This window comes from Sebastes umbrosus, chromosome 24 (genome assembly GCF_015220745.1).
Source record: "Sebastes umbrosus isolate fSebUmb1 chromosome 24, fSebUmb1.pri, whole genome shotgun sequence".
Taxonomy (NCBI): Eukaryota; Metazoa; Chordata; class Actinopteri; order Perciformes; family Sebastidae; genus Sebastes; species Sebastes umbrosus.
Window position 1 is genome coordinate 915014 of NC_051292.1, and position 27576 is coordinate 942589.

The 27576-nt window shown below is 39.6% G+C and overlaps 3 protein-coding genes across 3 annotated transcripts in view; 1 reads left to right on the forward strand and 2 right to left on the reverse strand.

Moving 5' to 3' along the window:
- LOC119483382 (prolactin receptor-like) overlaps positions 1-6625 on the reverse strand; it is a 29092-nt gene extending 22467 nt beyond the window's left edge. The window contains exon 1 of the mRNA XM_037761450.1: positions 6253-6625. Within this exon, the coding sequence (XP_037617378.1) occupies positions 6253-6323 (71 nt within the window). The 5' untranslated portion in view covers positions 6324-6625. The remainder of the gene's footprint in view (positions 1-6252) is intronic.
- Positions 6626-9758: 3133 nt separating this feature from the next.
- LOC119484006 (putative proline-rich protein 21) lies at positions 9759-11111 on the reverse strand. Its single transcript, XM_037762562.1, has one exon. The coding sequence runs from the start codon at positions 11109-11111 to the stop codon at positions 9759-9761; it is 1353 nt and encodes a 450-aa protein (XP_037618490.1).
- A 4042-nt stretch (positions 11112-15153) lies between these two features.
- Positions 15154-27488, forward strand: LOC119483381 (cytochrome b-245 heavy chain). The gene is made up of 13 exons (XM_037761449.1): positions 15154-15306; positions 15937-16029; positions 16944-17054; positions 17761-17845; positions 18666-18814; positions 20442-20623; positions 22025-22157; positions 22296-22388; positions 23075-23328; positions 24342-24504; positions 25831-25977; positions 26073-26197; positions 26645-27488. The coding sequence occupies exons 1-13, from the start codon at positions 15187-15189 to the stop codon at positions 26760-26762; spliced, it is 1773 nt and encodes a 590-aa protein (XP_037617377.1). The 5' UTR covers positions 15154-15186; the 3' UTR covers positions 26763-27488.
- The last annotated feature ends 88 nt before the right edge of the window (positions 27489-27576 follow it).

Genomic DNA, 27576 nt, shown 5'->3' on the forward strand with positions numbered 1-27576 from the left:
AACACAGCGATTTACCCGTTGCCGTAACAACCGCCTCCCCTGCCGTTTTTTTCTGACAGGTAAATCTATACGACGGAAGCGTTGCTGCAGTCCGACACTCTGGCTCACAACAGGATGTCCGCACAAATCAAACCTTCAAATATCATAATTAATCACTAGGCTGTTTTATCATCATCATTCTACTAATCTGGAGCGGACATGCTGAAACATGATTAAAGATAATTCCTTCTCGCTTTGACTTGTAAAACGTCGGACCAGACTTATGCAGAAAACCTTGCATTCACCATGTTTTTGTGCAAGGTATTATAAATCCTTGTATAGTCATATGTAAATGAACATGGACTTTTATTTTGAAGGGCACATGGTACTATTTCTGGTGTTATATTCCGTATTTTTCCGAGGCTTCTCAAAGTGTTGCTAATATGTTTTTATGGGGGTAAGTGCGTTGTAATAAAATATGCAAAGGGTAGAGATTTTGGTAACACTTTATAATAACCATCATGTATAAATGGTAAATTGATAGTAAATTCAACTTAGTTATTTTACTGGTAACAAACAACAAAACGATAATTAATAATGTTTACTAATTATTAGTAATGATATTTATTGTTGTTTATTGTTGCACACATTATAACATTGTATATACTATACATTTAAGTATCTGTTAATGATTAATATATTATTTGTAAAGTTTAAAGAAATTGTTTGTTAAACATCTATAAACATTACATAGACAGATATTTGTAACACTTTGATGGTTATTATAAAGTGTTATTATAAATTTTAACAGAACATGTTCAGAAAAAACTAATTTAAAATGTAGTTTTACATGTTTTTGAATACCACACAGTGACATCAAAGTATAAACCTAGATGAGAAAGCACAAGTTGTTCCTATGAAACCACGGCTCTGGTTTACTCTAAAACAATCAGATATTTCTACGGAGTTCTGTCTGCTATTTCATGGGATTGTTTGTGTGCATATAAAGTCATCCAGGGCTCCAACAGAGGGACGGAAAAAATGAGATATTCACCCCGAGAGAGCAAACATTTAAAAAGCTATTTAAAATAAGAGATAAGGCTTATTTAACGAGTGGAGCTGTTGTTGCTTCGTCACACTGCTGTCCCCACAGGCGAGGCTCTGACCTTTAACAACAAAGACTCTAATTAAGTCCCGACACACAAACAGGAAGACGAGGCTTAATAGAAACACACTCACTTAAAGAAACACACTCCCTTAAAGAAAAGGGAGAACGAGGTTATGGAATTAGTTACTGCATTCAGCCTGTCACTGTCAGACTGACAGCCACACTTTATAAGAGCTGACGAACATCTCAGACAAGACTAAGATGAACAAGTATCAAAAAATAACTTGGTTGAGTCATACAAGTCCACTAAATACATCGTTATAGTCCAAAATCTCAAAAACACTGTTGTTTAAAAAAATCGTCAAGATTTACCAAGTGAAAGGCACATTTCTTCATTTAGTACATAATACTACCTCTGTCAATCCATTCAAATATTTAATAGAGATTAATCGCAAATTAATGTATGTATATATTTATTATTATGAAATCAATTAACAACAAAAACAATGACAGATATTGATCCAGAAACCCTCACAGGTACTGCATTTAGCATAAAACAATATGCTCCAATCATAACATGGCAAACTGCAGCCCAACAGGCAACAACAGCTGTCAGTGTGTCAGTGTGCTGACTTGACTATGACTTGCCCCAAACTGCATGTGATGATCATAAAGTGGGCATGTCTGTAAAGGGGAGACTCGTGGGTACCCATAGAACCCATTTACATTCACTGATCTGGAGGTCAGAGGTCAAGGGACCCCTTTGAAAATGGACATGACAGTTTTTCCTGACAGGATTTATCAGGTTTTATAGTTTCATGTGATACCAGTATCTTCACTGTAGCTTTAAAACTGAGCCTGTGTCTCTCTGCGTTAGCGAAATTAGTGGCGTTAAATTTGCAATAACTTTGACAGCCCTACTTAATACAAAACTTTCTGTTTTTCGATCCTCTCTTCTGTTTGCTGATGAAATCGGCGACTATTTGATAATCGATTTATAATTTGAGCCACTTCTCTAAATGTTCTAAATGTGCACAGTCTGCTGCTTTTATATCATTGCAAACTGAATATCTACAATTACTAAATCAATCGAGAAAATAATCAGATTAATTGATAATGAAATATGCTTTTTGCAGCACTACTTCATTTTTTAAATGATTATTTATATGTTTTTTTTTTGCTGTAATTTCACAACTCAAACACGTTTCAAGAGTCAGTCCAACGAGTCCTCCAAACTAAACAACAACACAGGTACCGTACCTGTGCACCGGTTGTGATCAATGATGAAACCAACACTGACTGTCGGGAGGAAATGTGAAACAAAGAGTTGTCTCATGTCAAAGTCAGATTTATTAATGCATCCATCCACCCTAAAACAACGTCCCACTACGTCCACCTTCGCCCCACTTTTAATTTACATTTAGCTTGTTTATCTGCATTTAAATTAATCACCAATTCTGTTGTTTTCGAGTGATGAACATTCTCCAAGAGTAGTGAATGGAAACCAACACACACGAAATCTGCATTGGAAAGGTTGTCTACTAAATCTTGCTTAAACATGGTGGTCCTATGATGAGCTAAATAAGTAAGTCTAAATTAAAAGTTACTGATTAGAGTTATGCTTCATGAATGTCACACAGTTGTCAGACACACTGTTGGACTCTGTGGCCACGACTTCAACCGTTATGTGCAGATCCAGCAGCGATAAATCTAATCTGCAGGATGTGTGCTGCTCTACAGCTCCATACCAGTCGCCGGTCGCCGGAGCATCCACCCATCTCCGCCTCGGGCAACGCACACACATACACACAGGAAACACAGATCTGAACAGACAGTCGATCCACAGGGAGTCACATGCACCCAATCACACGCTGCCGTCAGCCAAGGTTTGTGTTTGGCGTCAACACTGCAGCGTTATATAATCCTGCATGTTACTAATTAACGGACAGACAGCTATCATATCAGGAACATGCTGACACACAGAAATATAATGAACACATTTAACAATCATCACCGAGATTACTACGACGTCATATTAGGGCCATTGTAGGTTGATAAAATATAATAACGGAGCAGGGGGCAGCGGGTAATATTCAGAGAAAAATTTAATTTACGAGATTTCAAGTTGTAAATTTACGAGAAAAAAATGTAATATTCTCCTAGATTAAAACTGTAAATTCACAAGAAAAATACTTAGATATTCTCTGAGATTATTAAATTATAAAGTTGCAAGAAAACAGTCAAATTCTCTGAGATTAAAGTCACGAATTTACAAAAAAAAACATAGGAAAGTTTTTCTCTTGCATATTTACGACTTTAATCTCAGAGAATATCCAAGCGGCCGAAATGGGTTTTCTCAGGAGGGTGGCTGGCGTCTCCCTTAGAGATAGGGTGAGAAGCTCAGTCATCCGTGAGGGACTTGGAGTAGAGCCGCTGCTCCTTTGTGTTGAAAGGAGCCAACTGAGGTGGTTCGGGCATCTGGTAAGGACGCCCCCCTGGGCGCCTCCCTAGGGAGGTGTTCCAGGCACGACCAGCTGGGAGGAGACCACGGGGAAGACCCAGGACTAGGTGGAGAGATCATATCTCAACAATGGCCTGGGAACGCCTCAGGATCCCCCAGTCAGAGCTGGTTAATGTGACCTGGGAAAGGGAAGTTTGGGGTCCCCTGCTGGAGCTGTTGCCCCCCCGACCCGACCCTGGATAAGCGGTTGAAGATGGATGGATGAAATTTTTTTTCCCGTATATTTACAACTTCAATCTCAGAGAATATCCACGTTTTTTTTGTATATTTACAAACCTCAATCTCAGAGAATATCCAAGTTTTTGTTCGTATATTTACGACTTTAATCTCAGAGAATATCCACGTTTTTTTTGTATATTTACAACCTCAATCTCAGAGAATATCCAAGTTTTTTCAGAAGCAGAGAACGGTTATATGTGCAGTTACCAAGAGAAAAGCTCTAGTATTCCCAGTCTTGTGTTTGCCCTTTAACACCTAGTTAACTGAATTATCTTTGCCTGTACTGAGAAAAACAAGACGTCTGAGGCTCTCTGTGAGCTGCTCAGATAATGAACATATGATGTTGAAGGTCATATGACACATGATGAGCCATGCAGCTCTAAATGTATATGTTTAAACAGATTTTCCGCTCCAGCGTCCAGCAGACAGGAAGTACTGTAGGATGCTAATAGTGTTAAACAATACAGTACAGTACTGCACAGGGAAATTCCCTGCAGCTTCTCCCATCCATTAAATTGATTTCATACTTTCATAAATAGGATTCACAAGTGATGAAAGTGGCGTAAACCAGTTTCGAACAGAGACAACAAAGTCAGAATTAAATCCTGTCCTGCAGCTCTGTTACGTCTTTATTCGACATGTTGAATTACTACTGCTCTAGTTGCACATTAAAAGCAAAGAGGGAACATACAGTATATTTGGGGTATAATCGGTTGAAATACAATCCATCTGAGCTTTCAGGCTGCTTAAATCACTACTAGTGTCATTTTTAATGCTACTTCGCTTGGTCATTTTGGTCATAGGCTTTCAAAGAGAAAATTACTATTTTAGTGCAGAAAGGTAGTTGTGTGCATTTCCTGTCATATATTTAGACCAGACAGACAGATTGAAAGATTAAAGGGAAAAAAATGGAGAGTATGGAGTAAATAACGCATCAAAAACGTTTGCCAGAACGTGAAACTTCATATGCCTTTAGTGATGTTTTGGTAGCTTTAATCCAGTACGTTGATATTCAACTTCAAAAAGCATAATTTCTCTTCCTAAAAACAGCATGTGCACATGTAACTAGCAACACATTGGTACTAATTAGTAAGACTTGAGTTCACCTCAGTGACTTAAATTTGACCTTCCATGAGATAAAGTCCCTGTTTAGCACGCTGTTAATGATCTGTAGTAATGAGATCTGCAACACAAGCTCAGGTCAGACTTTTTGTTAGTCAGAATCTGAAGTAAATAACAACAAATGCTTCATTTATGTGTTGTATTTTTCTATGAGTGCTGGAGTTTTAACTGTAAATGCTGAAGGCTCAGAACTGTTTTAATCTGCACGTGTTAGTTTGAAGACGACGGGGAGAAACTGCCCAATGGGATAATGATTTATCTGCAAGGCCTGACTTCAGATGACTGACAACTGCTTTGAAAATCTGAGCGTCAGAGCTGCAACATTGCTCAGACAGGAGAAGAACATCTTCAAAGTCCAGCACGATGGGATTAAACATACACACCTGAATGCAGCACAAAACTCTAAAAAAAAGTCGTGTTCACTTTTACATTTTACAGATATTCCCCACACTGTAAAACAGAGCACAAGAGAGCAGCCACATCTTGTTTGTCCTCTTGCATGCTCTAGGTGTGGTCTGATTTACATGTCTTATCTGTTATAACACATGTGGGAAAAAAACTGTTTTGTCTGTTTACATTTTTGAAATTGTCAAGACCAGCAGATGTGCTTAGAAAACTGAGTAAATGGGCTTATAAATAAGATGTGAAGTGCATGGAATAATGTCAATCTACTAATTGTGGCCATGTAAACTGTCAAGAAGAAGAAGAAGAAGAAGAAGAAGAATAAACAGAGGACAAACAGCTGTTTGTGTTTTTTAAAGTATCCTTAAAACACCCTCTAAAGGTGACCCTGCATGTGCAAACAATGTGAATACTGAATACTACTTTACTTTTTATTTATTTCAGCCATTTATCAGGTAAAAACTCCAGATGTTTAAAGTTCCCAGTCTCCTAAATGTGAGGATTTGCTATCATTGATCAAAATGAGCAGATTAAAGAACATCTGATGCTCATTTCTGATTATTTTTGGACATTTTTAAACCAAAGTATTTACTGATTAATATAAAACAATAACGGTTGACCTATAATTATAACAGGCTATAACAGTTAAAACCCACAAAAACTAAATAAGCCTCCTAAATTGATCATCCATTATGTTCTTAATTACCTGCCATGTTGTTAATTAAGGGGGCATTCTTCTCAACTTTTAATTGAGGAGGCACACCTGTACACGAGCACACCTGTATTAAAGCACAGCTGTACACGAGCACACCTGTACTAGAGCACAGCTGTGCACGAGCACACCTGTACACCTGTGCGCTCCGTCCTGTTAGTTTCAGATCAAAACATGAATTAGTCTTACCTCCCAATAAACCGCTTGGAGATCCGCCTGCAGCTGCTCTGAAGCCTCCTGCAGAGAGATTCCTCGAACATAGACCCGTTACCGGGAGCAGGACCGACCGGTGGCCGGTGGATGGAGCCGGTAGTCCGGGTGAACAGGGAGCAGGAGCTGATGTCTGTTGGTGTGCTGTCAGCAGAGTGTTGCGTTCACTGCCGTCGCTGTATCTTTCTACCACCACTCCTCCTCCTCCTCCTCCTCCTCCACCTGGTCCAGCGTCATCAGCCAAACACCAGCTGGAGCCTCCCCTCTCTGAGCTCCACCAACAGGCTGGAGGAGGGAGCTATGGAAGACCACTACTGGCAGGAAAATGAAAAAAAATACATGAAATCTGAACATTCTACCTTAAAGGTCCCATACTATAAAAAAGTGAGATTTTCATGTTTTTTTTATTATAAAGCAGGCTTAAAGGGACTGTTTGTAACTTTTTACACGTATAAATGTACCGGGTCGGGATCCCATGCGCGCTCGCGTGTGGCCTGAGTCTCTCCTCTGCCTGCCTGCATGCCTTCACTCACTCCACCTCTCACGTGCATGCTGCTCACTCCACACTGCAGAAGAGTTAGTTTAGCTCTGAGAATATCTAGTGAATGATCAGTGGACGTTTGTGCAGAAATAACTGCTGCAGCTCCTCCAGACCAACAGAGGTTTCCCGTGTCTTGTGAAGTGACGGGGCTCCGCAGAGAGAAACGTTATCGTCTCCCTGCGGGCGCAGTCGGGAGGCACCGACCCACTTTTCCTGCTTCAACCCCGGAGGCTGAGGCAGGAAAAGCCAACACTAGGATCAGCATTGATTCATGGAGAGACCTTCGTCTGGTCAGCTAACATTACTGCCAAGCAGCTGAAATATAGAGTGATATTGTGCTTTTAGCTGACGTGTGTCGCCTCACTGTGTTGAGCGATGCTCGTTCATGTCTATGTAGAGCGAGCACAAGCGCGAGCAACAGGACGCTGACTTTAGTTGACTTAACGGCCACAGGTGTCGCTGTTAGCAAGCAATACTGAAAGTCCCTTTAAAGGGACTGTTTGTAAGTTTATGAACCTGAAAAGGAGCATAATATGGGAGCTTTAACACTATGAGACACTGAGTCAAAATATCATTTTTCAACTTCAAATTAAATTATGACTTTTTAAAACTAAAATTACTGATAGTAAGTGAATATTTCAACATTATGAGACCTCAAGGTCTCTTTAAGTCAAAATAACAAGAAAGTGGGAGATATTAAGTCAACATTATGGGAAACTAACTAAAAAAGAAATTGAGCCTCCAGTTCGGCATTTTGTCCGTCGCCATCTTGGTTTTTGTTTTTATATTTTATGTTATCTATATTTTTTCTAGTACTATATTGGTTTTTAATTCTAGTGATTTAGTCTAACAACTATTATTGTATCAGCATTTAACAACTACAGTTCCCAGAAGGCTTTGATACTGCTGACAAATAGTCGCAGATACCCCTTTAACCTAGAATATGGAACTCTAAAATGGCCAATATTAAATAAATAAATACTGTTTTGAGTCAAATATGTAATTCATCCAATAATAAGTCAAGAGGTTATTAAAATCCAACTCATTATAGTGTATTGTTATTTCATCATTCTTGCTGTTGTGGTAAATTAAGTGTTATTGGAATTAATTTTTAATCAAGAATAGCTATTGAGAAATGTGGATTTAGTAGCTGTTCTGGGTCTTTCGATCACATGATCGTCACCAGTTTGCCCAGATGTCATGGAACTGTAGCTGTACTTGAAATTTGGACGTTTTCCGAGCACTTAAAGGTATTTTACGTTGGTTCTTAGCTTCCTGTTATGATCAAAATCACCAGAACATCTACTAAATAGGGTGATTGTGGTGGGACTGTTTTCTCAGCTGCTGTTTCCAAGATCAAGAGTGCACCTCAGATAATAACTATTATTGTTTCAAAATGCCCTTTTTACGTCACACTGTAACATATTTGTTTCAGGATACAGGCTGTGATGGTTTTCAGGAAAACCTGGACCCTGCAGCAGCACTGTCCCGATGTGTGAAAGAGCAGTCACCTCACATCAGTATTAGCTTTGCCCCCAAAGAGACACAAATAATCTGATTATTCTCCAGAGCAGCTTGTTTGTTGGGAGGCCTCGAGTGTGTTTCGTTTACTGCCTCCTCGCTGATGTTTAACCAATGAGAACAGCATGACTGCTCGGAGCTAAGAGGCATGACTCAAATTAGCCAGAGTGCATCGTCCTCTGAATGATTCATCGAACACATCCAGGTCCCGGGATGCAGCCATGGAGGTGACGAGGCAGCTAAATGGGCGGCTGAAACATGAACATGTGAGTTATGGAAGAGCTAGATATTTAAACACTTGTGGTTAAACTATAAACCAAGGCCAGAGATGGATGACAGACTTTAACCAACACGTTTCCACTCACACAGAAACAGAAGCAGATGAATATATGGTACATGAAAGCTATTGAAGAGGGGCCTGATCAGACGGAGCACTTTTTAGCCGCCTCGGGCAGCTTTTTCTTTTTGTTTTCAATGAGAGTGAAGTGTTTGCTCGCTTCTTTTGTGTTGCTGGCCGTCACCATCTTGGTTTTTCGCTGTCTCCATGTTTGTTTTTGGCCATCTCTGTCTTGGTTTTTGTCCGTCGCCATCTTGGTTTTAGGCTGTCGCCACGCCATCTTGGTTTTTTGCAACAAGAAGAGCTAAGTACAACAGAACACTGAATAAGACATTTTCAAGCAACCAAAAGGTTCTAATTAACTTTAATGAAGTGAAAACACACTGTGAAAGGGTTAAAGTTCTAAGGCGAAAACATCGACTGGACCCAGACCGGACAACGTCGTGGTAGCGACCTGTTAAAATCACAAGGTAGCCCCGCCCTAAAGCATCCCCTGCTTTACGGTCTATTTGACTCTAAATGGGACCATAATGGCACCAAACAGTCCAGAAACTTCCCCGCCCTGGTAGCGTTTGAGGGGCACAGCGTCCACAGCGGCTCAGACACATAAAGCAGAGACCACAGCACGGCGCAGCACTTTGTGATTATGCATTGTGAAACGGGTCGGAGGTGATGTCACAGTTGCTATGCAACAGATTTAATCTAATCCCCTTCCCCCAGATTAGGAGGGGAAATCACCAGAAGGCCTTTCGTCTAAATTACAGTGAGTGTTGCTTTAACCTTCACCCCCTGCACCGGGTTTCATCATTTACAATATGCTTCAGCCTGTGCTAACCTTTTACATAAGGTGCCTGCTTCACTGCTGACTGCTACAGGGTGGAGGAGACTGACATATTATTGTTACTGCTAAAGATATTTTACATTTTTCCATCAATGCAAGAGCCCTTTACTTGGAAAGGACTATTTAGAGACTCACTAAGTTTCACTTAGATGTCGCTCACTGACACTGATGATTGAACGTGGATGTGAATATGAATCAGGCTGCATAATTTTGGAAATCCACAAAAAATGGACATAATTCCTACTTTATGCAGACTTCCAGAGAGTCTGACTGGGGTGCAGACTTCCAGAGAGTCTGACTGGGATGCAGACCTCCAGAGAGACTGACTGGGGTGCAGACTTCCAGAGAGACTGACTGGGGTGCAGACTTCCAGAGAGTCTGACTGGGGTGCAGACTTCCAGAGAGTCTGACTGGGGTGCAGACTTCCAGAGAGTCTGACTGGGGTGCAGACTTCCAGAGAGTCTGACTGGGATGCAGACCTCCAGAGAGTCTGACTGGGGTGCAGACTTCCAGAGAGTCTGACTGGGGTGCAGACTTCCAGAGAGTCTGACTGGGGTGCAGACTTCCAGAGAGTCTGACTGGGATGCAGACCTCCAGAGAGACTGACTGGGGTGCAGACTTCCAGAGAGTCTGACTGGGATGCAGACCTCCAGAGAGACTGACTGGGGTGCAGACTTCCAGAGAGTCTGACTGGGATGCAGACCTCCAGAGAGACTGACTGGGGTGCAGACTTCCAGAGAATCTGACTGGGGTGCAGACTTCCAGAGAGTCTGACTGGGATGCAGACCTCCAGAGAGTCTGACTGGGGTGCAGACTTCCAGAGAGTCTGACTGGGGTGCAGACTTCCAGAGAGTCTGACTGGGATGCAGACCTCCAGAGAGACTGACTGGGGTGCAGACTTCCAGAGAGTCTGACTGGGGTGCAGACTTCCAGAGAGTCTGACTGGGATGCAGACCTCCAGAGAGACTGACTGGGGTGCAGACTTCCAGAGAGTCTGACTGGGATGCAGACCTCCAGAGAGACTGACTGGGGTGCAGACTTCCAGAGAGTCTGACTGGGATGCAGACCTCCAGAGAGACTGACTGGGGTGCAGACTTCCAGAGAGTCTGACTGGGATGCAGACCTCCAGAGAGACTGACTGGGGTGCAGACTTCCAGAGAATCTGACTGGGGTGCAGACTTCCAGAGAGTCTGACTGGGATGCAGACCTCCAGAGAGTCTGACTGGGGTGCAGACTTCCAGAGAGTCTGACTGGGGTGCAGACTTCCAGAGAGTCTGACTGGGGTGCAGACTTCCAGAGAGTCTGACTGGGGTGCAGACTTCCAGAGAGTCTGACTGGGGTGCAGACTTCCAGAGAATCTGACTGGGGTGCAGACTTCCAGAGAGTCTGACTGGGGTGCAGACTTCCAGAGAGTCTGACTGGGATGCAGACCTCCAGAGAGTCTGACTGGGGTGCAGACTTCCAGAGAGTCTGACTGGGGTGCAGACTTCCAGAGAGTCTGACTGGGGTGCAGACTTCCAGAGAATCTGACTGGGGTGCAGACTTCCAGAGAGTCTGACTGGGGTGCAGACTTCACCAAACTTTACATGGAAATTCATAGCAACATGGGTGTTATGATTTAGCAGTAATAGAATTAATAAAATCAGTCAACTCATGTAAATTATACACCATTTATGGGCTATAGTGTACCATATCAATTTTTGAAGACATCTGGCATCTCAGGTTTGCACACACATATGCATAATATTCTTTTTTTGTTACAATATGCAGAGTTAGAAATGCAACGTGAGGATCCTCAGTTCAGGGTTTAAAGTAACATTAGAAGGCTCAAATAATCAAAGTTAAGCAGCAGAGCCTGCACATATCAATCAATAAAAAAAGACTTTGAGATGTCTTACAGGATCAGGAGCTCTAATTTATTACACAAAGACGTTTTTGAGATCTTGAGTCCTGTCTCAAAGTGCATTTTATTAGTCTGCAGGTCTGGAGACGTGGATTATTGTTGCTACCGCTTAAGAAGATATGGAGGAAATGAAAAGTCTGGATCAGACAGTTTGTTATTGTGACTTCCTTTATCTTGAATGTTATGGATGTTCCTCCTTTGGATTTCAATAGTTAAAGGTTTCTGCATAGCACTTTGGTCTTGTCTATTCTTCTATTCCTGGTTCCCAACCTATTTTCCTTGAAGCCCTCCTTACTTGTATCTAAGAAAAGCTGAGCACTCCCAACGTCATCAAGTCAACATTTATTGAAAAAAGAGAGATGTAATCATTTAAAATTCACAACATTTTTTAACTAACGAAATATTCTGCTTCGATCCATATTTGTTGGCATTTAGCCTTTCAAAAAACAACATATTCACTGTGCTAAAATACCTATTTGATCTCCCATTACATTTATTTAACCACAATAACACAAAATCTATTTTGCTCTAACACTATTATATTAAACAAAACATCATCACTTTATTTATGTTGACGAAACTGACGAGTTATATTCATTAAATAAAGTTGACTCATTCAATACAATGAATCTTTTTTTTTCAAATTGAGGATTTTGTTTAAGGATTTGTAATTTTTTTTTTAGATTGATGACGTCGGGGGTATAAAGGGTGAATAAAAATGAATTGATAAAAATGGAGTTGATGAAAATGCATGTGAAATGAAAAATGGAGTGATAAATTATCAAGTGATTCTCCATTTTTTGTTTCACATCCATGGAAGCATAGTTATCCAGAGATACAGATAATGGGTGAGAAGTGCATGTTTTCATTTATGTTTTTTCAACAGTATCTGTGTGTGGGTGAGTGTGCAGTATTGGACTCATTCTGTCACATCTCGTGTTTGTCACTCTGCAATTAAACTTCAACCCTGTTCAGTCTGAATAATGTATTTTCCCCACTCGCTTCCACTCCACAACCATCTGTCTGCTCGTTCACCACAAACTGCACACACACAGATAAAACACAATATTAATTCATGCAAACACACGTGTTACATTTACGCCCAAAATTAATTTCATTTCTCTTGATCATTAATTGGATTTTTGCAGACATCTATTATGAAAGAATAGCAAATATATACTGATGACAGGCCTTACAAAAGATCTCTTCATATTTTATCCTTCATTTTTATAATAAAGCTCGATAATTAATAACCAGTGATCAAACAGCTAATGCAGCTAAAACAGGACTAAAACACTGCATTGACACATCTGTGTGTTCTCCTGCTAGGTGGCAGTAACACACCAACATTGTTTCTCTCACATTTTCTGGGTTAAGTGATCTGTTGCATTAGCAGACACCAATCTCTTTTAATAAGCTATGTAGTGATTTCTTTTTTAGTAAAGCATGCTGCAGTAAATAAAACAAACCAATAATCACTACCACCTGACAGATATCTAACAAAGTAACGGATGTTTTGCTCAAAGGCAGCCTGGCAGTTCCTTCCAGCAGAAACAAGAGCTTTTCTGGTTCACTAGAGCAGGATTTCAGGTACATAATGCTCAACATTTTAACCTCAATTGGTGTGATGTAATCCGTGGTGTTAAAATCAGCACTGATCTGATTGACAATAATCCAGAGTGAAAGTTGCTTTTATCCAGAAAATGTTATCGTCCCTGAAAGAACAGACAGCTGGTTATAGTTGCACCATAGAAGATGAAAACCATGCCCTCTAGCGCAGGCTCATATTAGGTATTCATTTGGGATTTTTTATTAGTTCAGGGTTGAGGTGTGGAACTGCCCCAGAAACCCTCCAAAGTACCCCTTAGACCCATTAGTCTAAAACCTCTTGAACCTCCCAGTGCATTTACTGAACCCATCAAGGATTGCTGAACACAGGAGGATTGGACCTCAGACACACCAGGTACCCTGTCAAGAGAACCCCCCCTGGAACCCTCTCAGGGGTCCCATTGCCCATCTTAAAACCCCCTGCAGCAGTGGGGCCCTATCAAGGGCCTAAAAAATCAACCAATGACAAATTAATTTCTCTGAATAATCCTGTAAATCTAATTAATGAGGGGTCCCCTGGAACTAAAGCAGCACCATAAATTACATTTATTTAACCACAATAACAAAAAATGAGGGCTGTCAAAGTTAACGCGTTAATATGTGTTAATGCAAATTCCTTTTAACGCAACTAATTTCGTTAACGCATTAATGTGATCGATCTTTTGGAGGTTGTAGTGGGATCAGTTTTAAAGCCAGAGTGAAGATACTGGTATCATACGCAACTAGAAAACCTAAGGCCTAACGCTCCAAACCTACGCTAAATTTCAGCAAGGAAAAACTGTCATGGTCATTTTCAAAGGGGTCCCTTGACCTCTGACCTCCAGATCAGTGAATGTAAATGTGTTCTATGGGTACCCACGAGTCTCCCCTTTACAGACATGCCCACTTTATGATCATCACATGCAGTTTGGGACAAGTCATAGTCAAGTCAGCACACTGACACACTGACAGCTGTTGTTGCCTGTTGGGCTGCAGTTTGCCATGTTATGATTGGAGCATATTGTTTCATGCTAAATGCAGAACCTGTGAGGGTTTCTGGATCAATATCTGTCATTGATTTGTGTTATTAATTGATTTACAATAATAAATATATACATACATTTACATAAAGAAGCATATTTGTCCACTCCCATGTTGATAAGAGGATTAAATACTAGACAGATCAAATATATATATATATATATATATATATATACATATATACATAAGTCTGTATATAAAACCATATAGGTTGTGAACCAATGCTCTAAAGTACTCCTTGAATCACCTTTGGGAGCCCATCAACAATCTCTAGACCTGTTCCAAGACCTCTGAACCCCTATAGAGGGTCTCTGAAACCCTCTCGAGGACCCCTGTCAGGAGGGAAAAGCTTTAGAGAGGCTCATGAGGAAAAAATCGTTTACATCAGGAAATGAGATGCTGAAACTAAAAGAGCTTTTCTATTCTGCTGCTAATTCCTATGTTGTTTCAGTTTAGCTTGAAACAGGAAGCATGTGGCAATTAATCTTCTGTTTTACTTCACGTTTAGAAATCTGCCACTTCCTCTGTCTAAAATTCACCATGTCACCATCGCAGATCAAGTTCCTCCTTAACGGTCACCTGGCTTCGGGTGTTAGCACATCCAGGACTCAACCACCAGGAGGTTGACCAGTCTTACACTTTGTGTTTATTCCTTAAATGCAGACAGACAGATGAGCTCACTCAATCCATCTTTGCTGCAGTTATGTGCTTTTAAATCTGCTTAAGTTTTTCATGATGTTTTGCTTTTTCACATGAGAGATTTGTGTATTTGCTGGTATGAACATTTTACTTGAGTAAAAGTATAAAAGTATTGGCATCAAATATAAGCACCAAAAGTTAAAGTACCCATTTGAATTCCTTTATTTATCATCATCATCTTATTAATCTGAATCTGCAAAGTAACTGAAGTTATCAGATAAATGCAGTGCAGTAGCCAGACAAAAAGAGAAACCATTTGAATTTAAAGCTGAAAGCTTTGATTAAACTTCAACAGAAGTCAGATAATAGAGTCGATAAGGAAGCTTTCAGCTTCATGACTGGAGGAGTTATTGAAGAGAAAACCAGCGACTGGTGGGACGGCAGTGAAAAACGGTGACGGGCCACTTCCTTATTTGCTCCTAACAAAGGTTATAAAATGAGTAATGCTCTCTTTACTCTCCTCCTTCACTGCTTCCTTCTCTATTAGCCCAGTAACACTTTCAGAAGCTATTCTCACCATGGGGAACTTTGCTGCCAACGAGGGACTCTCCATCTTTGTTATTGTAAGTAGATTTGCTCTTTGTTTCCTGTCATTATCTGCATTTATATTCTTGTTAAAAGCATATTTTTTAAAAGTGCATGGACTTGATGTTGACTTTAGGGTAGTTACAGATATTTTGGAGTTAGCATAGTTCACATAGTTTGAAGCATCTTTGTGAACGGGGCTGGATATTGAACCTTTTTGTTACCGTATGAAATGTAAGTGCCAAAATTTGGCTTCCAAAGTTTGATCAGATTCATAGTCTTGTTTACTTATTCTTTGATTAGATCAATCAAAACTTTTATACTGTAATTTATTAAGAAGTTCAATTTTAGGGGTTGCGAATTCTCTTGTGAATTATTGGACCATTTTGATGCAACAATGACGGCGGGCATCAGAACAATACTTTGATTTACACCCACAACCACTACTCATACTCTAAAAGCTCATTTCTACGAGCTAATCTGGTAGGAAACATTTATGTACAGTACATGAAGTAAAAAATCAAGTAAAAGTGTGATCTTCATACTGAAACTAACTGAAACGAATGACCTCTTGAATTAAAAAGGTATTTTATGATAATCCTTCTTATGTTTCATGAATAATGAATTATTTGAAACCTTTTGATTTGACGTGTGTGTGTGTGTTACAGCTGGTATGGCTCGGGATCAATGCCTTCCTTTTTGTCCATTTCTACATGGCCTTCCTGGTGGAAAAATGGTTTTACACCAGAGTCCTGCTCGGGGTGAGCCTGACCTGCACCACACGACATGCCAATATTTAGATGTATTTATGGATTGATTTTATGAATTACTTTGCTTCATTTAGAGTCATTTAGAGTTACTGTTCTGCAAGGAGCATATCATCACAGTCGAGATGTTTTTACATTTTCAAGTTTCAGAGAAGAGAAGTTCTTATAGGGACTAATCAAACAACTCATGAAAGTTGTATAAAAAGATTCATTTAAAAAAACAGGACCCGGCCCTTCTCAGTTCCTCAAACTGCAGCAGGTGCTGTGCTAGAAACGCCCCAGATTAACATCATCAAACTGCTTTAGTAATAACCTTCTTCCTTGTCTTAATCGGCATGAATGAATGAGTGAATGAATCATTTATTTTCATGTCTGGTCATTTACATCAGACACATGTCTCAGAGGGTTAAAGTTTAAAATAAAGTTGCGTGTTTGAATAATCCAGCAGGATTGAAATCCATCTTCGATGTCACAGAAAGACAGATTGACTTCCAGCAGGTGATTCATTTATGAGCTTCCCGTCACAAAGTGCCACAGTATAAAACCCTCCACACACTTCACAATAAACTCAGGCGTCACAGAGCAGCCAAACACATCCACGCCCGCACTAATCATTGCACCTTAGGGAGTGGAGGGAAGCCGGTCTGACGTGTGGCGTAACGTTTGCTCTGTGGTCACAGCTGGCTTCATGAAACACTGAGTCAACGCCGCCGCCACCGGCTGCATGGCTGCATCCCAGTGAGCAGAATTGAAACCAACCAAATATCATCACAAATATAGACACACGAGGAACAATATTCAAAGTTGCGGCTTTATAAGAGAAAGAGAATGTATTCACTTCAAAATGAGCACTTTAAAGTAATCAGATTACATGTTGAAGTAACCCAACCCTCCCTGTAACCCATCAGCATGCTCTGTCCTGGGCCAGAGCTCCTGCTGCCTGCCTCAACTTCAACTGTATGCTCATCCTGTTGCCAGTCTGCCGAAACCTCCTCTCCTTCCTTCGTGGCACCATCCAGGTGAAAACATGAATTCATAATGAAAGGATGCTTATGAGGGATCCCATTTGTAGATTGTTTCTGCAATTATTAGATTTATCTGCTAACACCATTTTGCTGTTGATGTTGGGGTTTATTTTTGGAAGTTTCTGCAGATTATTTTATCATTTCAAAAGTTGGCATCAAATGTTTGATCAACCCACTGCTCGTACTCTAAAAGCTCATTTCTATGAGCTAATCTGGTAGGAAACATTTGTTATGTACAGTATTTATTTATGTTTCTGGGCCTAAACATTGTCAAATTTCAGGATACTATGTCTACAAATTTAATTACATTAAATTCTGAAATGCAAACTTTAGGTCCTGGAAAAATACAAAGGACATGACCTCTTAGTGAGCTTGTGTTTAGACATTAGTTTGATTTCTTTTGTCACATGAAAACATGTTCATATTTCCAAATGAAGTGAAAGTAGTGTGCTCTCAGTACTGAAACTCAGGTATATAACATTATAAATGACCTCTTGAATTAAAAAGGTATTTTATGTTAATCCTTCTTATGCTTCATGAATGATGAATTATTTGAAACCTTTTGATTTAACATGCGTGTGTGTTACAGCTATAATTATTAGATTTATCTGCTAACACCATTTTGCTGTTGATGTTGGGGTTTATTTTTATACGTTTCTGCTCATTATTTTATCTTTACAGTATTTGTCTTTGTTTTCAGTGCTGCAGCCGCACAGCGGCTCGCCAACTAGATCGAAACATCACTTTTCACAAGCTGGTGGCTTACATGATCGCCTTCCATACAGGTACTATCAACCACCAATTCTGGAGAGCACGAAACACAACATGAAATACGTGTTCCAATAAGTGCTCCAGGGATGACGTATTTTTGTAGTCCAACAGGAAGTGATCATCTCCCTGGTTCCCTCCACTAAAAGCCAACGGGATTGTTCCATTGGGTTTTGGATTATTGCAGAAAATAATCTCTGTGGCAAACAAACGTTTATGATACTGACACGTTTTGTTCAGTAAGATAATCTCCACTTATGAACACTACCTTATGATTTTTGAAGTGTGAATGCAATCGCCAGAAGTAAAAAGCTAACGTTAGGCTATAAACGAACTAAACCACGGTCACATGAGCGTGAGTAAACACAACGAGGCTGTAAAGGAGGACGAGTTGGCGTGATGACGTTTAGTCGTCTCATTTAGCCACTTGTTAGCAACCGCCTTTTTTAAGATGCATAAAGGCTTCAGAATTCATGAGTGTGGTATTTACTGATGTATTTTATATCGTAGAATAAAACATTAAAATCTCTTCAGCTTGTGTTAATCACAGACCTTATTTTAGATATCTAACTAAAAACCCACTGACTTCCAGACGAGGGAACAGGAAGTGCTAATGTTTAGGACTCATTCCTGCAGCACTCTTTTAAGAATAAAATAGAAAGTAACTAATAGCACATATACATAAAATGCAAACTATAAAATATCTATAGCTGCAATTTTCTTTTGCGTATCGGCCGTTATATCTGTGAAGAGCCAGTGTTTGTGGTTTATCAGTTTACAGACGTTATGAGTAGCATTCTGCAGCTTCCTAATCTCTCCTTTCTCTTCCTCTCGTAGCTGTGCACATCGTTGCACACTTGTTTAACTTTGAGTATTTCATGGACGCCCAGCTGAATCGCAACAGCAGCCTTCTGACCTTCGTCCTGTCTGAAATCGGCACCGGGGACAACGCGTCCTTCCTGAACCCCATTAGGACCAACGAGACGGTGAGAATACCAGTTCAGCTGGATGCTTCTTGTGTTGCTCAAATCTGTGAAATCCCTTCTGCTTTATTGCCAAATTTTGGGGTCAATGAGAAAAAAAATGGTATTACTTCATCCGACAAACTTCCTCTTTGGAGGTATTTGTCCTTAGATATCTTGTCATTTGAGAAACTTCCTCTTTGCAAATGAAGTATTTAGCCTCATAATGTATTTCTTAACATAGAGAAAGAAGACTTGGATCTTTTGTGTCATCAAAACATAAAATATGCAGCTTCTCGTAGCCTTTTTCTCACGGGAAATCTAATATTCAATGACTCGGTGTGCAACAGGGTGAAGCTGAAATATTCTGAGTCTGAGGCCAGAAACAGGCTAAAATTCTTAAAAAAAAATCTATTTTTTACACATTAAAATCTCCTAAATCTTAAAAATAAAACTACTCCACTATTGACCAAACTTATAATTCAGATCATTCTTCTGCCTCTTTGTTGTTTCTGTAAACTGTAATCGTCCATGTATTTCAAGATTTTAGGATCAGGTAAGGTTGTAAGGTTGTTTCTGATTTCTTGCTTGCAGGTCAACAAACAGTTCCACTGCATTTAGCGATTACACTCCTTCTTCTTCTCTAGCACTTCAAACCCTTTTAGATCTCAGATCTTCACCTATGAACAAACAAAACCCACAAACTTCAGCTCTTTTAAAGGCCCAGACACTCCAAACCGACATCAAAGAACTAGCGGCGATGAAGGCCGACTGCTGCGTCGCCTTTGTCTTGGCCAAAAAGTTGCTCTCGAACACGCCGCAATGACCACAGCCGACGGCCATTTAGCACGTATGTTCTGCGCCTGCGTGAGAGAAAATAACTCCAATCCGAGTGATTTCTCTCACCAACGAGAACCGCCGCTGATTTTTGAAGGTCTCATTTTTACTCGATCTTGTTTCGCTCTCAGACAATTTTATTTCAAGGCCGGCCAAGACCACGACTGCGGGGATATCACTAAATTGGCTGTGCATTGTCTGATTTATTTGTTAACATCATTACTGTGATTGGATGTAAAACATCTTGCTTCAAATGCAACCAATAACTGGACTCACAAAACACGGAAGAGGAGTGTTGAATAAAGACGGTTGAGTTGATTTCAGCTCCTTAGTGTTTCTTTGTATTTGTTTGCTCCAAGAAAACAAAGGAACATTCCCACACATTATAAATTCACCTCTGCAACGCATTTTGGTTATTCTATCAAGACATTTCTCATGTATACTGTACATATACAGTATATATGGCAATGAAATCATCTGTTTTCTGTGGGTGTTTTTATGGGAATGTTCAGGTCATTTTGAGGAGTGCCACTGGTTTGCATGTGTGTCATGCAGTGTGTCTTGATCTTGGTCGTGACTTGGTCTCGGTTTAGGTGGTTTAAAATATATTATATAATATAACTTATGAAGCATACTCCATAAGTGACATTCACTTGAACCTACAGAGTTTGTACCCACATTGAGAGGAACTACAGAACAGACATTAGTTCATGAGGGAAGTTAGTCAACAAACACGACCTGCAGGCGTGTTGTGATTCAACCGTGTTGGAGGCGACCCACGCCGTGACTAACCAGCTGTTGTGTGTCGATGCAGAGCCCTACCATCGTCATGTTCACCACCATCGCCGGGCTGACGGGCGTGGCCATCACGCTGGCCCTCATCCTCATCATCACTTCATCCATGGAGGTCATCCGCAGGTCCTACTTCGAGGTGTTCTGGTACACCCACCACCTCTTCGTCATCTTCTTCATCGGGCTGGTGTTCCACGGCTTCGGGTAAGAAGTACAGACAGTTACCATTTTACATTAAATAGAAACTACATGTTAAATAAAGATAAATAAAGAACACATTTGTGTTTAAGTACCACCAACCCTAACCTCTTTCATCCGACGGACCCGGTACCGGGTTCGGCTGAGCTGTGTTTTAAAACTCTGCCTTTAAAAACTACATAACATAATGTGGTGGTCTTTTTTCCGAATAGTTTCTAAAAGACGAGCCCTTAACGCGACTAAAACAGCACTCCAAGTGGATTTTGTCCAAACAATGTTTGTTTGGCAACGATTTCAATAATTTAGTTATGCACGAGAAATTGTGTTTTTAGTTTATAATATTTTTGACCGTTTTTATATTGAATGTACATATTTGACTTTGGATTCTTTTTTGTTATCTTATTTACATTGTTATTGATCTTATTTGTTATTATATAAGTTTCACTTGATCATATTTCATTATTATAATAAAACTACTCCATTTGGAGTCAAAATTATACAATCTAGTTGTTTTTTATTGATGTTCTACTGTGCACAATGGTAGAATGAGATGATGCACAATGGTAGAATGAGATGATGCACAATGGTAGAATGAGATGATGCACAGGGTAAATGTCATGGCCAAAGACTCCATTGTGTGCACATCGCCTCCTGTAGTGGATATCAGTAGTATTTTAGAGCCAGATTCCCTTTCAAGAGGTAGAAAACCCATTTGGCACACATTCCAGCACCCTAGGGGCTTAACGCTGCGGTGTAAAGACTTCATTTAACTTGCAGCCACTTTGTCACCGCCGCAGCTTTCTAACGATCCCTTTCAGACGGTTTGTAATCCAGCTTGGAACAACAGTGCTTTTTTAAAGGAGTTGTTGTTGTTAGCCGTTAGCTGAAGCCTACAGACGGCAACATTTAGCCTGTGATGCACTGGGTCGGGTCGGTGCTAATTCCCAAGACTTGTTTTTCTCTTGTGTTTATGGTCATGCAACTATTTATACAATCATGTGACATCCCTGCAGCTTACATATTCTGATAGCCCAGTTTGTCCTGAAAAAAAAGATGTAAATGTCATGATTGTGCATTACAGTGTTGAGATTCTACATGAATTATTATGAAAAGAGACCCGGGGTACCAAAAAAAGGAAAAAAATGGCTTCAGAGGGTTAATGCCACAAACTTCCCTTTTAATAATAATATTAATTGTAAGTGCCGTTGCATAAATGTGTTCATGAACTTATGGGATCAATTACTAATTATATATCATGAACACATTTATGCAACGGCACTTACATTAATAATGATAATAATAATAATAATATGATAATAATAATGATAATAATAATAATAATAATAATAATAATAATAATAATAATACTCGTCATTAAATATTCATTGTGTTGTTCACTGACTGCAGGCGGATTGTGCGAGGACAGACGCCCTCTAGCCTGAAGACAAACAACCCCTTGGCTTGTTTCAACCAGTCTGAAAACTGGGGAGACAACAGCTCCAACTGTGCTGTACCAATGTTTGCTGGGAACCCACCGATGGTGAGCTGTTAAAGACTGCAGGGTGCTCATGGGAAATACTTCTGAAAACTTTCTACCAACCAAAATACTTTTAACACCTTGTGAGCTGTTAATATTATTTGTGTGTACATTTTCTAATATTCACCTTTTCTTCTCCAGACGTGGAAGTGGGTGGTGGGTCCCATGATCCTCTATGTGTGCGAGAGGCTCGTCCGCATCTATCGATCCCACCAGAAAGTGGTCATCACCAAGGTGTGTGCACGCTGAAATAAACAGGACGAGCTGCAGTTTACTGAAATGTGCTGGAGCAAGACATTAAACCCATTAAAGGGAGATTCTATGAAGCCTTTTAGCTCTGTTATTATTATTATTATTTATTATTAGCTGCACAGAGAAGGTTTATTTTTAATTATTTACTGTTACTGCTACCACTAGTATTACAACTACTGCTACTTTTACTACTACAATTACTACTACTGTTACTGCTACCACTACTACTACAACAGATGCATTAGAAGCATTATTCTATTCATTTTCTTGCATTCTTTGTTTGAAGACTAATCTCTTCGTATAAATGCACTTCAATAAACTTTCAGCCATTTTTGCACAGTTGCAAGTTTATGTAAAACAGTATATTTTTACCACTCCTCTTACATATTGGTATATAACAAATAACACACCTGGATGACCCTAAAATCAAATGATTCATTGGTTGTGTGACATATCAAATCATTTCTCTGATAATGTCTTGGGTTTGGACACTTGGTCGGACAAAAACAAGACATCTGTAGACGTCTCTTTGGGCTCTGGGAAGTTGCATTTTTCCGCAGAAAAAAATGACAAATCGATAATGAAATTTAAGTTGCAGCCCTTATTTGACAAATAAGCCCTAATAAATAACCCTAATGTAACTGTAATAACCCGTACCTGTCCTCCAGGTGGTGATGCACCCTTCCAAGACTCTGGAGCTGCAAATGAAGAGGAAAGGTTTCCATATGGAGGTGGGTCAGTACGTCTTCATCCAGTGTCCGTCCGTCTCCCGGCTGGAGTGGCACCCCTTCACCTTGACCTCCGCCCCCGAGGAGGACTACTTCAGCGCCCACATCCGCATCGTGGGAGACTGGACCCAGGCGCTGTACGAGGCCTGCGGAGGAGACAAAACTGAGCCTCAGGAGGCCTGGAAACTGCCCAAGTACGTCAACACGGGGAGGGGGCGATAAAAGAGGAAAACTGAGCCTGAAAGTGCTCCTGATTACATTTGATTGCCTCCCTGATCCAGCAGGGGTCACATTTACAGCCATGAGTGGCTCTTTGTGTGTGTCTGCAGAGAAAGCATATAATATTAACAACACTCTCCAACATCCATCACCCATTTTGGTCCTGCTGGGCAAGCTGGAGCGTTTTCCTGTTCTGTGTTCTCAGACCAGACAATGACAGAACGAGGCCTCTGGTGAAATTACCTGCAGGGTGACACTTATGTACTTGTTGAACAACAATCAGGTCTTCAAACATGCTGCAAAAACACAAACTTTCTAGATTGAGACCTCCTACAAAAAAGCAGGTGTCTCTTGTCACGTTTCAGATGTTTATGAACTCCACAAATTATTCAATATTTTACCAAAAAAAAGAGGAAATAAGAGAAAACAGCAACAGTAAAATGCTACTTATGCACATTAAACATCTAATACTGTCATATATAATAATATATTGGTCAGGGGACACATTTTTTCTGCAGAACGAGTACTTTTACTGATGCTTTACATTTTTCTGATAATACTTCTGTATACTAGCTTAATGGTTTTAAGACAAAAATTAGGATTTTTATTTTCATAAATAACTATTTATTATGATATAAATAAACAATTGGTTTATTCATTTATTTTTGCATTTATTATTTATTTAGTTATTTTAGCATTTTTTTTTTTTTTATTTATTCATATATTTATTTTTGCACTTATTTTTTGTTGTAAATTGTATTCAGGAGGTTCTCAAGTGATTTTTGAGAGGTTTAATCTGATTAAGAGAGCACATCCTGATCCACGTTAGACTCACACTGTAATCACATCTGGAGAGAAAAAGATAACGGTGAAAATGAAGCACAGAGACGTGTACGGACATGATCAAACTATTGGATAATATCTATAAAATGGTAGTGCTGGAATCCCACCACCTCCCATCATGACCAGGTGTTTCTATGCTCCTCAGGCTCGCCATAGACGGCCCGTTTGGTACCGCCAGCGAAGACGTGTTTCGCTATGAGGTGGTGATGCTGGTCGGCGCAGGAATCGGCGTGACTCCTTTCGCCTCCATCCTCAAGTCTGTGTGGTACAAACGCATCCAGAACAACCAGGACGTCTTCACCAAGAAGGTGAGGGACACTTGAGAAAACTCAAGATCCACTTAATAGCTTTTCACATGGTCTTCATTCGCTCAGGAGAGAAGATCACCTGGAGCTTTCAACTGTATCACATGGTCTTCTTCAGCAGATGGAGTTTGTACAGTTGTCACAGAGTTGTTTCTGTTGTGATTGCACACTTTTAGGACTCCTCATTAACCAAGTTGTCTGAGCAAACATCTGCAGATTAAGAATGCGTGATACGGTTGAAAGCTCCAGAAAGTGGACCACTGTTAAAATACCGTTTCCAAGTTCAACAATGAGCTTTCACTGCTTAAAAAGAGACCATGTGATACAGTTAAATATGGAGGATGGAACCTGCCAAAATCAAAAATAAAATAAATTAAAAATATAAATGACTTGATAAATAAATAAATATGTCATTAAATGCAGCAAAAATAATATTAAAAATAAACGTAGCCATTCATTAATTGATAAAATGTGACATAAATTGATAAAATGTGACATAAATTGATATTTGTTTTAATTTGCTTCTTTATTTATTTATTTGTATTAATCCCCTTATTTATATACTCTTGTTTTATTTTCCCTTATATTTATTTCTTTATTAATATTAATATTTACATTTATTTATATATTTTTGCATTTAGTATTTATTTATTATACTTATTTTTAAATGTATGTATTTATTTATGTATTTATGCATTCATTAATTAATTTATTTATTTATGCACGATTTTCCCTTTGCATATAACACCTTATTTATTTCCCCAAACTTATATATTTCTATATTATTTTTTTTACACATTTCTTTTTACATTTCTGCCTTATTATGCAAATCAGGGGGCTGTCACTCAACATGTGTCATGGGGTCATCATCAATTTATGTCACATTTTATAATAAATAAGGGGTAAAATGCAAAGGGAAAATCATGCATCAACAAATACATTCATAAATACATAAATAAATACATACATTTAAAAATAAATATAAAATAAATAAATACATTTAAAAATTAATAAAAAATATATACATAAATAAATAAAAGGGAAAATTAAACAGGAGAATATAAATAATGGAATGAATACAAAGATAAATGAATAAATAAGTAAATTAAAACAAATATCAATTTATGTCACATTTTATCAATTAATTAATGACTGCATTTATTTTTAATATTATTTTTGCTACATTTAATGACATATTTATTTTATTTTATTGAGTCATTTATTCATTTATTTTGGCAGGTTCTGTCCTCCACAGTTTAGGGCAAATAAACATGGTCTGCAAAAAGTCACAGTAATATGAGTATATTCTATGTACTGCCGTCCTCCCAGATCTACTTCTACTGGCTGTGCCCGGAAACGCAGGCCTTCGAGTGGTTTGCCGACCTGCTGCAGTCTCTGGAGGGTCAGATGGCGGAGAAGGGCGTGACCGACTTCCTCAGCTACAACATCTACCTGACCCGCTGGAAGGAGACCGAGGTACCGCCTCAACCGCCACCGCCGCCACCACACACACACGTCTTCAGACATCTACACACTAACTAACGCTGTGGTGTGTCTTTGTCCTCTGTCAGGCGGCTCACTTCCGCGTTCACCACGAGGCAGAGAACGATCCAATCACAGGCCTCAAACAGAAAACTCTCTACGGGAAACCTAACTGGGACAACGAGTTCACCAACATCGCCTCAAAGCACCCGGGGTGAGGGCGCCTTATCACACTCCATACACTGTACACACACTGTATACACACTGTTCACACACTGTACATACACTGTACACACACTGTACACACTGTTCATACACTGTTCATACACTGTACATACACTGTTCACACATTGTACACACAGTGTATACACACTGTACATACACTGTTCACACATTGTACACACAGTGTATACACACTGTAAACACACTGTACACACACTGTAAACACACTGTACACTGTTCACACACTGTACACACATATTGTACTTGCTGTACACACACACTTTCACTTCATACAGTTCATGACGTTACTGCTGAAATACTACTGCTGTTACTACTACAACTACTGCTTATTTTACTACTACTACTACTACCACCATTACCAGAACTGCTTGTGATGAGTCTAATGAAGCTGAATGAAGGTGTGTTTTTGTGTACTCAGGACTAAGGTGGGAGTGTTCCTGTGCGGTCCGCCTCAGCTCGGCAAATCTCTGGAGAAACAGAGTCTGTCTCACTCCGAGGCCGACGTCAAGTTCATCTTCAACAAAGAGAACTTCTAACAGACGGAGACAAAGACGAAACGTCCCGAGTACTGATGTTTCCACACGCTCCTTTTATCTGAATATGTGAGGGTTTACGACGCTGGCAGCTCCTCAGCCATCTCCTCTTCTTGCCAAACATGCCGTTGTTGCTCAAAAACTGAGGAAATAACCACATTACCCTCTTCTCCTTTTGAGTTACATCAATCAGTGAAACTCTGCTGCTTTCAAAACCTTTCTTCCTATTTTCATTTCTATTTGCTCACACCAGAGGTGGACAAGGTCATGTATTTCTGACACCAGATGGTTCAAAGTAAATCACCTAAATAAGCTTTGTCTGCTACGGTGGGGCTGTTAAAGCAGCATCATTAACAAACTCCTCAATGCTTTCTACTGATAATAAATACTGCTGATGAATCCTGGATGAGGCTTTTATAGATAATAAGTGCATTTTTTGGTCTAGTTTGGTTGGACTTCTTCTTACTGTGTACTCATGTCTGAAAAAGTGACTAAATGTACATATTTTAGGTAAATTGTACTAAAACAAATGCAAGTGTAGATGTGAAGAAATCATGCAACGTGAGTATCTTTGTGTATTTTTTGGACGGTTTAACTGATACAACATTTAAAGACGTCACCGTGGACTCTGGGAACTTGTGATGTGTATTTCTATCTGCTGTCATCTCTTTGCACCCTGCAGGTCTAATGATTTTACTTTTTTGGATAATAAACTTGAACTTTCAAAGGTTTTGTTGCAATTTTTCATCTTAAATGAAGAAGTACTGTACTTGAGTACAAATTCAAGGTACTTGTACTTTACTTGAATATATTTAGA